Raw genomic sequence first — 11,962 nt, 5'->3', positions numbered from 1 at the left:
TGCTAGATGTACTGATTTGTTCAATCACATACAAACAGGTGACAAATTAAAGGGTAAACCTGAATAAATGGTTGCAGAAACTTAATTAAATGGACCTAATTTTTTGGATGAGGAAATATAATGTTCCTTTAATTTGTCACCCTACACCCTGGCCTCAGATTTCCTCTGCACGTGTATCATAACAGAAAAGCTCAGGTGAATTAACACATCCTCCTATTATTTATTTGCAATTCTGGTGGGACTAACCCCTGTTGTAGCGTAAAAACACTCACCATCACCTCCTGTTCAAATATTATGACCGTAGTGCAGTGACCTGGAAAGTGTATTTGGAAAATGTGATCAAAATTAACAATGAATGAAGTAAACACCAGGCCTTGAAAGGTGAAAACATGGCTCATGTTTGGCCACACAGAAAGTGATACCATCATATGCATATTGATTCTTGAACTATAGATAGCGCAGTCTTCTGGTCCCAATCACTTCTCTTTGTATTCAACCCATCAGTTTGCACACATTATGTTCAAACTGTAAGGGCAGCCCGATTCTTTTTGTGCGTACTTTCGTCTTTATTAGGTTTCAGTGCAAAGCTCTACTGTATCCTGTTTTGATTCCCAGTATCAGGACAAACATCCTGCCCCCCTTAGAGATTCTAATGAGCTTTCTCCCCCAAAAACAACCCCAGAGTGCAGAGAGTCTGAGCTACGGCACTGCCGGGATCTTAGCATGTACACACTAGCATCACTGGGGGGGGGTAGCTATGACTATGGCCGCTGGTGTCCCCAGAGCTGAACTCCTCTTTAACTAAGTGTCTGGATAATAAATCAGAGGTTGGAAGTGATAACAGGGCTCCCTCCGCAGGGAGACTGGAGCAAGTTGAGCCACGACACGGTGAGCCACTGTACCACTCTACCGGTTCCAGTAAGCAATCTATGAGATCATTTCATCTTGTTATTTATTGCTTGGATGCGGACCAAAGCAGTCATACATTTCAGGTAAATAAGCAATTTCCTTTTTGGCTGGTTTCCCTTGTTTGCTAGCTCTCATCATTATTGCTCCGTGTCTCCGTCTCCCTGTCTGCTGTGTAAACACCTTTGTGTTTTATCCCTTACTGCAAGAACACGGAGATGACGTTCACTCTGCACAATAATAATGTCTTGGTGACATGGAAAAATTATCTATAGGTTTATAAAATGTTGCAATATATGTTTGGGGTGGAAAATGTCAATGGTTTTCATTTGGCACTTTTTGTTGAATTGGGGGCTACACAAGATAAGAACTAAACTGCAATTCAACTTGCATCATTTTGGCCACTTGGGGGCAGCATAACAAGATGTAAACAACACTGACATATTATCACTGTATAAAGTTGATATGGTTAACATGCTAGCAATCATTTGCCTTTTTATTCATCTAGCAGACATGGAGCAATAACAGCATTCATTTGGAGTCTAGTGTCTGGCCACCTTATAAATTCAAGTCCAATATTCACTCTGTTTTATGCTTAGTTTTGGTCTCCACCAAATCCTGTCTTTTTAGCAGCTAAATGCTCCACTATGTTCACAAGCTACTTGTTAACTTTGTGTCTGCTGTTTGATGCTGAGCAGGTAGCGCTCAGTGGGTTTACCAGAGTCTTTTTTCCACTGAAAATACCTGCCTGCTGCCGCAAACAAGGTTGATGAGAGTGGTGAGACTGTTGTAGGCTATAAAACCAAAACACTGAGCTGAAAGATGCTAAAATGCTCTGCAGAACTGAGGAGAAATACAGGTGATCTGCAACGTCTTTCATATGTTATTTATATTTTTTCCATTGTTAATATAATTTGATTCTTAACTTTATTCTCATAATACTGCTATTGGAGCAGATACCATCAGACAACAAACACAAACATCATATGGTGGGAGTGTTTACGGTATAGCTTCGATCCCCAGACAATAATACAACCTCATATATAAATGCATACTGTACTGAAATGCATCAAAGACTTCAACCTCCAGGAGATAGCAGCTTCAAACTGTATGATAGAGGTGCTGTTAATTCAGGCTGCAGGGGCACAGCAGCGCACTGACACCAGAGCAATCATACATTATTTACAGAGGAAGGGGGCAGCCGCTGACGCCAGCTAATAGAGACGGGGCTGAACTGAAGGAGAGTGTGTAACATACAGCTCTGCAGGGCACCATAAGTTATGGTAGTTAAAATTAAAAGACTAATCATTTTGTGACTAGTATAAATAGATGCAGAGACATCAATTCCCTCTCAACAGCAACACGCTCTCTCAGACACACACACATGGACAATGAAGTACCCCGCAGCCACAAACACACACAAAGCATGCAGAGAGCCCCGATCCTGCCACCCACCCATCCACTCCTACACACACACACACACTCTCACTCCACTTTGACCCGCAGCCACACAGTGCCGTACATAGGCCATCTCAGCCTTTGCGTGGCACGGTAATAACATATGACAGAACCCAGATGGCACCCTGCAGGCTACAATCATCAAGATGAGGGAAAGGGGACGAGGGGCACTCCAACAACAGAGCAACCAATGACATGTCTCAGACTCTCTGAGCACACACACACGCAGAGCTCAGCAGAACGTCCAGTGGCGTTAACACTTCTGTAAAACAAGTTTTCACATTACTATCACCTTTTCTTGTGCTGTTCACACTTGTCTGGTGCCTCGAATGACTCATCCAAGTGGAGACGAGAAGTCAGTGTTCAATTTAATGTAAGTGTCGGTAATGACATGCTAAGCAGTGACTAATCCGTTTAGGACGGCGCTCCACATCACTCAAAATTACACTTCAATTTACCTTTTAGAATCCGCAAAGCCTAGGAAGGAGATAGGTGAATATATTATGCTAATCTAGGGACTAGGACAGCATGAGTGAGAAATGAGAAGCAGGTTCACTCCTCGATTAAGGAGACGGGAGATAGTCATTTACTGCAAAGGCAGGCCCATGATATAAAGCTTTGGTGCCGTGGTGCTGCATCACTACAGCAAGAAGAAGAACTAGTTGTGTATGAGGCATTTGTCATAAATATTATATAACTTAACATTACACACACAAGTGATGTCTGCTTGTCACAAAAAAATGTAATCAAAAAAAAATGTAGGGAACAGTTCAACATTTTGGGAAACATCATATTCACTGTCTCGCTGAGAGTTAGATGAGAAGATCAAAACCCCTCTCATATGGCTCTTTCCAAAGATAACAAAATCCACCTCCTAATCTGTCCCTCTAAAGCTCACTGATTATTATGTTATATCTTGTTTGTTTCATTCTTATATAACCACAATCTAAAAAAGACAACTTGTGGTTATATGGAGGTTTTTGATCAGGCTATTTCTTGGTGAGGAGCAGTGACTTTCTGAGTAATTTCTCTTTTTTTTTTCTTTTCACTTTGTTTTTTGTGTGGAACAAACAAACGAGATATTATGTGTTAATTAGTGGGTTTTTTTTTTAGAGGTGTTAACAGGTGGATCTTGTCACCTTTGGACAGAGCCGGGCTAGCTGTTTCTCTGTTTCCAGTCTTTGTGCTAAGCTAAGATAAAGGCTGCCTGCCGTAGCTTCGTAGGAGACAGACAGGACAGTTATATCAATCTTCTCATCTAAATCTCTAAAAGAAAGTGAACGAGTGTATTTGCCAAAATGTCAAACCATAAGTTTAAATGTCTTGAATGTCAATGGACCTCCACGTCATTTGACCTGTAGCAGTCTTATTTGTTAGACATGGGACTCATGGATGTTGTACTGTCAAGGTTTATAGCTTCCTTTGCTGTCATTTTCCTTCACTATGGAAAGGATCAACAACTCCCAACTTAAACCAATGACTTTTTCAAAAACTGCCTCAAAATCCGTCTCTATTTTCTAGTCTTTAAGGCTTTGTGCTCTGCATGTGTTTTGTGCGTTTGTGTGCGCGTGCACATGAGACAGAGCTTCTGTTTTTCTTTTTGTAGTGAATATTTGACTTGTCTCGCAGCCTCACTTTCAGACTCTGTCAAATTAAACCTAATGACTGAGTCTACTAATCTTTATTGTATGAGAAGTCAAAGGCCTTTTACATTTGCATGCCTTCTGAGTAAAAACAAAAAGGACATTTTCACGATTTCTATTGTGGTTACAGCTAATAGTGTTTCCAATGCGCTCCCACTAAAAGCGACAGAGATAAACACATTTTTCTTAAAATTCTTAGTTAGTAATCTTTTGTAAGTAAATCATCCCAAAGGAGTCTCAGTCTTAAAATTTAAAAAGGTAGCTTAATGTAATCCATGGCTGAATGCAAACAAACCACACTCAGAGTGAAATAGACAGCTAACCAACCCAGTGTGACCTAAGATTTAATACAAATGCATAATGACAGCCAGTCTCCCTCTGAATGACCAGAAGTCATTGGCTACCACCCACTCGATTAGAGAGCACTCATAGCCTTGAGTGGCTGAATGGAAAAGCATAGGTTGTTCCTTGAACCTCAAATGTCGTTTTAAATCACATAATCTGTCATAAACTATTCATCTTCTGTGGCTTATTCTGCTTTTCCCCTACAGAGGCAAATGGAGAACAATACTGTGCACCTCTGCCTACTCAAAATAGCAACAAGACTGAAAAGCGTAACCGAATATAAGGATGGCAAAGACTCTGTTATCCAGCAACTGGATTACTATTTGTGTGGGTTTCTGAGGGGGTAAATCACATATTGTGGCAAATACAGGAAGAAGAAAACACTAATCACTAGCGGGAGGAGACGGAGGCTTAATCCACTGGATTTTCTAGGCCAACATAAATGATAAATGATCAACGGGATGTGTCATCTTTCAAAAACAACGTCTGTTTCCAGGTTTGGGACAAATTGATATGAAGTTTGGCACAGCTGCAAACAGCATTAGCTTGAAAATTATTCTAGTTACACAGCGCATTACATTTGTAAAATAGCGTTAGAAAACACCTTCTCAAAATGTGACTCCAGAGAACTCTTTCGGCAGCCACAGACTGTAATTCCAGGGTGCTTTTCAGGTACTCAAGGACCGTGTTCCTATCCAGAAGTGTTCCCACTGCCTGCCTACGTATGAGAGAGCAGAGGAGACAGTGGATCAAGATCTGCAGGGTTTTTAGTGGAGACATGATGTGCAGTAGGTGGGACAAGTGGGCCTGTGTGACAGATCTATAATAGATGATAAATTTTACAGCAGGGCTGGTTCTATACTACAGCTCCTATGCGGTACCTGGGTTGTGATTACGTAACTGCTTTGCTGAAATGTTGTGCAGGACACGGCACGGTTCGCCTCTCCAACCCTCAACATCAGCCTCTCTTTCACTCTCTATCACAGATTCTCTCCATCTGTCCTTTCTTACATGCTCAACTCTCACAGTACGCACACGGACATGTGTTCAGTCGCACATACCCAAACACGACATGCACACACAACACACAGCCACTCTCTCACAAACACACATGCATCCACACAGGGGAAACGCAAACCATCTGTTTGGAGGCTTGCTGTGCAAGTGCATTAGTCGTACCTGGCTGCAGGAGGAGCTGCACTCTTCCTTTGCTCTGCACCCTCAAGCCAATGTAAGTGTATAGGCCCAGGGCCTCAGCGTTAAACCTCACTGAGAGCTGACTGAAGTTCATATGAAGAAGCCTCTACTTTCTGCTAAAGAGGTAGTCCCTATGAAAACTCTTGGGGTCTGGGGGCTGCCAAAATTCGGACGACCTACACTCAATACTGCGCCTGAATGCATCCTATGTAGACACAGACGGACGACTGTAGCTGCTGCTGGTCTCCTAACAAACTGCTCCGGTGTGCCTCTTAAGGAGACACGGTGTTATTCGCTATCTCGCCAAGAGTTGGATGAGAAGATTGGTATCACTCTCACGTTTGTACAATAAATATGAGGCTACGACCGGCAGGCAATCAGCTTATTTTAGTGTAACAGGGCAAATCTTAGCTTTTATGTTGCATTCGCAGCAATGCCAGGGGGTTGGGTAAAAGCGAAAAAACTTCCCTTGTTCCAAGGTGGTTTGCCCTAGTGTTAACTCTGTAGTCACACCGGATGAACAGCTTAAATTAGCTACTTTTGTTGCATTACACATTTGTAGCAGTTCCTTACCAAGTGAAACCAGATACAAACAGTGTTTAACTCCTATAAAATGAGCTGAATTGATTTTATTACTGTTTGTATTAGATGTTATTCTACCAGTGACGGTTCATTTCCGGCCATTCTACCAACAGTTTGTTGACATGTCTGTAGTTCTTTTCACAAGGAGGGAGACATCCTCAGTATCAGAAATTCCCAATATCCCCTGCTTCGAATCACAAGTCGGAGGCTGATGTGAACAGCTTTTCCCGCTCGGCTGCTCATTACGGTTTAAACGACACGACATGGATGCGACATTAGTCAGTTGGCCCTGTCGTCACCTTGAAGTTGCCCTGCAACCGGCGGAGACTCTGGGAAGTTACTGCACCCAAGCAAGAAATAGTTACAGCACCCAACTCCCCAGAACATCAAATGGGGAGTTGCGGACCTAAAAAAAAGACCTTTTTAGGTCCTCAAATCCTCATGACACCAGCAATTGAGGTTGGTGTCTTTCAAATTTCAATATGATGCTCTTATGTATTCTGGTTTCAAAAGGATGGGGAGGGGGGGCAACTCCACATTGTGTGTATAAAAACGATGATATATTGTATTTCAGAACTATTTTTACTCGGAGTATATCAACTGAACTTCTCCATCAAAGTCCTAGAAATCTCCAAGGACCCTGTATCTATACAGATTCGAGTAACCACACGTGGGGTCCTGACCCATAGGAAGAGAAACTTTGTCACAGATCCTAAGTAAGGAAACAGTAAACCAAGTAAACGACTGCAACTTGAGAAGCTAGAACAGCTGGTATCATCAGATCCACTAAGTGTCTCAAAGCCATTTTCCACTTATCCTCCTAGTGAGCATTCTGTATTTGAGGAAAGTATCATGTCAATATGAACTCTCGGCTTGCTATTTATGCTCAGAGATGATAATCACTCACAGAGTTGTAATAATAACAGGGCCTAAGTGAGTTGTGGAGTGAGTAGGAAATAAAATGTGCGAGATGAATGGAAAGCACTGCGCACCGCTGCACAGTTTAAACAAATGAAGGGCTGATGAGATTAGAGTCGCAGCCTTATGAGAGGCTGATTGAAATGGAAGGATTCAAGCGGGCAATAAAATGAGAGCAGGCGAGAAAGATGGCGAGTGGGTGAGAAAGAGGAGGAAATGCACCGAGGAGGTGTGAAAGGTGAGGGAATTGAGCAACGTGAGTACTGACTAATATATGTAGCATGCCGAGGTTGATGGATGTCGTGCTGCAGAGGTTCTCAACTTGTCACAACATGTCTCGGCAGGAAAGGCACAGGTGTAGTTATATAACTATAATTAATGATGGCGCCGGTCCATTTAGGTGCATCAGGGTCCCGCTATTGCATTTTGCGTAGTGGTCTCGGGCACGGCCAACTGGGAAACACCAACTGAACTCAGCTCATCGCTGGTGTTTTGACTTACACTTGTGTTGCCATGACGGCTCCTAATACGCCACTCTCACCGCAGACATCTTGGCCCGTCGTAGCAGGGAAAGCACCGGTGGAACTAATATAGCTAATGATGGCTCTTTACCATCTGAGTGTCCCCAGGCTTAGTGAGCATTCAAACAAGCAACAGGTCACGTTGGAGCTACTGAACCTCTAATGTACAGTATTGACTGACTGTGATATTTTCCTATAATTGTCTAAACCTTGCAGTAGCCTCACCAATATACTTGAACCCAGAGCTGAAACAATTAGTTGATTAATCAGTTGAGTCATGTTACTTCATTTTTAAGTCATTTTCTTTTTTTTAACTGCCAAACATGCATCCAATTTCTGCTGATCAGTCTCTTTTGTGATAGAATTTTTTTTTTTTAAAGGTTTTCAATTCTTAGTCGAAAAACAAGCAATCAGATGTTATAATCTTGGGCTTTAAAAAACCGTGGCGGACATTTTTCGCTATTTCTTTGTCTGTTTTATTGACCAGTGGATTAATTATGAAAATAATCATTAACTGAAGCCCACTTCAACCAGAGCGTAATAAAAACAGAAGAGATCTGCAAATGCTGTTTGACCCAGATCTGATGATAAGTGAGAAGAGGGGCAGCGGAGAGTTGAACGAGAGGGCAGGAGCACAGACACAAAGATGAGAGCTGATGGTGGAGGTATACCAATCTCCATGATTACATTTTTTATTCACAAATAGTGGAGTACGAGTGTAAAAGGTGCTTCTCACTGATGAGCAGCCACAAGGGAAACGACTCAGGACGAAGGCTCCCTCCCTCAGTAGAGCCATTACTCGGCACATTCCACTGTGTTATTGTGCGGATGACTTACCAAAGAGCTGGCGGTGGAATATAAACTTCCCAGCTAGCAGGCCAGTGATAATGGCCAGTATCCAGCACAGTACTTTCAGGATGTTCCATCCGAGGCCAGGGTACTTGTTGAACAGGAAGGAGAAGCAGTTGCCCACCACAATCATGTGAGCCTCTGTCTGACTGTGAGAGACGGGGTCCTCGGCAAAGATGAGGAAGTTGAAGAAGGTGACAAGGTAGGCCACGATGAGACGCGACCAGGGATGCTGGAAATAGTAGCGGAAACGGGCATCTATTTCCATCCTGCTGAGCCCCCCAGCCACACTACACCTGGGAGTTAGAGAGAGAGAGAGAGAAAGTGCTTCTTTCAGTCAGATTACATGACACTCAAACCAGCAGGGCAGATTAGAGTGAAAACATCTCTCAGACTCAGATTAGTGTTGGGAATTTCACTGAGGTTTGGTACGGATTGGGTTTATGCTAACTTCCGACAACTCAGATAGTTCAGCGACGGTGCCCGCAACACACCTGCTGGGAGACTTCTTCAAAGACTTTCCCCATCGACCCTGAGATTACAACGCAAATATGACACTGAGGTCGCGGTCTGACTGGTCGGTGATGCAGATGCAACAACAAGAATCATCGACGTGAAAACTGGTTCGACTGCTGAAAAGTTAATGAGTTTACTGAGCTTAGATTGAGCAGGAAGCTGCTCTTCAGAGGGCCGAAGTTTAAGCTTTAAATTCCTCACCAGTCAGTGAAACAAGCTGAGGTGCGAGTGTCATACCTGGATAAGGTAGAGTTCTTGAAGCGCTTAGCTGTAAAGTGCTGGCTTTTGAAAGGCTTATCCTCTCAGCCTGCCTGCTCCGTGCTCCCCACAAAAAAAAAAAAAAAGAAAAGAAAAATTGTGGCAGCATTAGGTTTGCTCGGGAGAACCTGCCAAGCAGCGACTGAGTAACTTCCCAACGGTCTACCCCACTTTTATTATTCACTCATGAACTCCACTCTGAACTCCCTCGCCGTGGCCCCCCTGCCCCGTGTCTGGTCTGACTTTGCTTCCCGGACCAGGCCCCCCCCCCCTGCGACAACGCTTCCTAAAATAACGCGAATGGGAACTTGGAGTGATGTAACGGCCTCGGAAATAGAGCTGCCACAGTGTGACACCCATGTGGCTGTTTAATTTCACCGGCATCATGTTTTGTCTTGACATTATCTGCTACCCCGGGTGATGCTGAGCTACCGAGCCCACTAACTGAAGTAGAATCAGTTAATTATACAGGTAAAAAAAGCAGAATTGGCTGCTTCTGCTCATCCCACATGAACCATTAAGAGGAGTGGGCAGCCTCTCTCACAGAAAGGACTCATTAGCCCGGGGTGTACAGTCTGGCATATGGTAGTGGGCTTTAATTTAAACGGTGCTGGAAATCCAAGGAGGTGGGATTTGCAGGATCCGTGGTATCATTATCATCTGCATCCTCCTGCACATGGTGCATCCTGTGAACTCTCTGGCTTTTCCCTCTAAACTGTAAAAATTACATTGGGAGTGGCCCAAATAAACAGTCTTAAGGGCTACGGGAAACACGCCGAATGACCCCCCCCCACCACCACCACCATTCGTGGCAGCTCTAGCAATTTCTGAATGGACCCTGGTGTTGAAGAGCAGAAGTCTGTGCCCACTCACGTCCTCCCTAATTCCACGACAGTTATGACGCCAAATGTCACATCGCAGACGCTACATATCTCGGAGATAACGCAACAAGCTTGACTGGAATAATCTGATTATACAACTTGGATGTCGGTGCAGCCTGCGAGATCTGGGACGGCCGAAATCCGAGCGCACCCTACCCACCTGCACCCCGGGATTGTTCGTGCATGTGCGGCAAATTCAATCACCGACGCACCTGCTCCACGCCGTCTTCCTCTCAGTCGACAGCCAGGACGACAAGCCCCGCTCCCGCGCGGCTCCCCTGCCACATCGAAGCCGACAGCGGCGCTCTGATCATCCCCGGCACGAGACGATGCGGGGGGGTTGCGGGGGGATTATCCGCGCGACCTGTTGTCGGTACACGACCGGGGCGCCCCCAAATCCTCTGCCATTGTGCTGGACCATCCATGCGCCGGGCGGGCGGTGCTTCGTCAGCGAGTTCCCGCCGGACGGTGCAGTTCCCGGGCTGTTGGTGGGACGCTGCTGCTGCTGCTGCCGAGGAGTGGACGGAGATGACTGGGTCCACGCAGCACGCATAGCATCAGTGCAGTGTGGCCAACACGTTGACTCACCAGCGCCAAGGTAGAGCCAGTAAGAATATACGTCTTCCGCCCGCACCTTTCAAAATAAAACATGACGAATACGGAAAAAGTTTTTGTTAGTAAATATCCAAAATATGCAAACTGGGGGGGTCTCTTTCAAGTGAAAATTGTTCCATTTTCCATTTAAAAATAATTTCATGTCAATAATTTCATGTGGGCTAAGTTGTTAGTTTGAGGTTTTATGTATTCGTTTCATGGTTTAATGTTGTTTGGATTATTTCCTGTATAATAAGTACAATGCCTGTATTTATTTATTTATTTATTTATTGTTGTTGCCGTTGAAATGTTGAAATTCCTTCATAAATAAGTGGTCAACACGCCATTAAAGACTGCTCATTGACTACCGGTGTAAAGGTTAGACTCTTTTGTATGGTTTAACTGACGTTGACATTAGGACATTTAAATATGGCTCTCGTTTGAACTATTACTGTGTTATGTATTGCTTAAATACCAGCTTTAGCTGTGGCACTGGACTTAGTTTTGTTGTAAAGAGACACGCTACGCACCCTTATTTTGAAGACGGCTTCATATCGTTTCCGGTATGACTCCAGCTGTGTCTGCCGCGCTTGACGCAGAGCTGAGATTCCCCTTGGTGACAGGATGATTTCGCTGCTATAAAATCAGTTCGTTCTTTTATTTATTTTTTTGAGGAGGCGGAGGTGGGACAGGACAGAGACAGGAAAACCCGGTGGCTTCCAGATGTTGCGGGATGTCACGCCAAATAAGATCTGCTGCCACGAGAGGCGGAAATCTCCCCGTTATCACTGACCACAGACTTTCTTTAATTTTTATATAAAATCACATACGTACGTAGTTTAGTGATTAAGCAAACAAATACCAACGACGATTGTTAATAAAGGCCGATACCGTTTACGTGTTATATTGTATTGTATTATATTAGTTGTTGTGTAGTCCACACAGAGACCAGGGAACCAGCCAGTACTCTTGCGATTTAGTACCACCTGGCCTTTTATGTGTGTCAGTTAATTTGATATTTGAATGAACACGACTTGATTGTGGTATTTTCCCCATGTGTGCACAAGAGACACTATGATAAAGTCTTACCAGATTTTGACACAGGCCCTCCCTCAAAGACTGGATAACAGGATTAGTTATCATTAAGGATGTGCCTTATTTGATGTAGTTTTTAAGGAGTGCAAATTCTTAATTTAGTTTGAAATTGATAAAATTGTGTATAACCAATTGAAAGACAGTGGAACAGGGACCATTTGGGCCCCTCGGGGTAGTCAGGGCAGTTGTCTGCATTGCC

General features: G+C 43.9%; 1 protein-coding gene across 5 annotated transcripts in view; it reads right to left on the bottom strand.

The window, feature by feature from the left end:
- The window catches only part of tmem117 (transmembrane protein 117), a 42,309-nt gene extending 31,626 nt beyond the window's left edge, over positions 1-10,683 (bottom strand). For 3 of the 5 annotated variants that reach the window (XR_005707918.1, XM_040132476.1, XM_040132480.1), the window contains exons 1-2: positions 10,287-10,683; positions 8,408-8,715 (exon numbers count right to left, since the gene is read on the bottom strand). Coding sequence is in view for 4 of the 5 variants with exons in the window: in XM_040132476.1 (XP_039988410.1) it covers positions 8,408-8,687 (280 nt within the window). In the remaining variant the exon portion in view is untranslated. Of the gene's footprint in view, positions 1-8,407; positions 8,716-9,172; positions 9,267-10,234 lie in introns of those variants that run through there. The other 2 variants (XM_040132477.1, XM_040132478.1) reach the window with 2 other exon arrangements.
- Positions 10,684-11,962: the final 1,279 nt, after the last annotated feature.

This window comes from Xiphias gladius, chromosome 8, assembly GCF_016859285.1.
Source record: "Xiphias gladius isolate SHS-SW01 ecotype Sanya breed wild chromosome 8, ASM1685928v1, whole genome shotgun sequence".
Classification (NCBI taxonomy): domain Eukaryota; kingdom Metazoa; phylum Chordata; class Actinopteri; order Istiophoriformes; family Xiphiidae; genus Xiphias; species Xiphias gladius.
The sequence above is the reverse complement of the archived record's forward strand: the minus strand, read 5'-3'. Positions and strand labels throughout refer to the sequence as shown.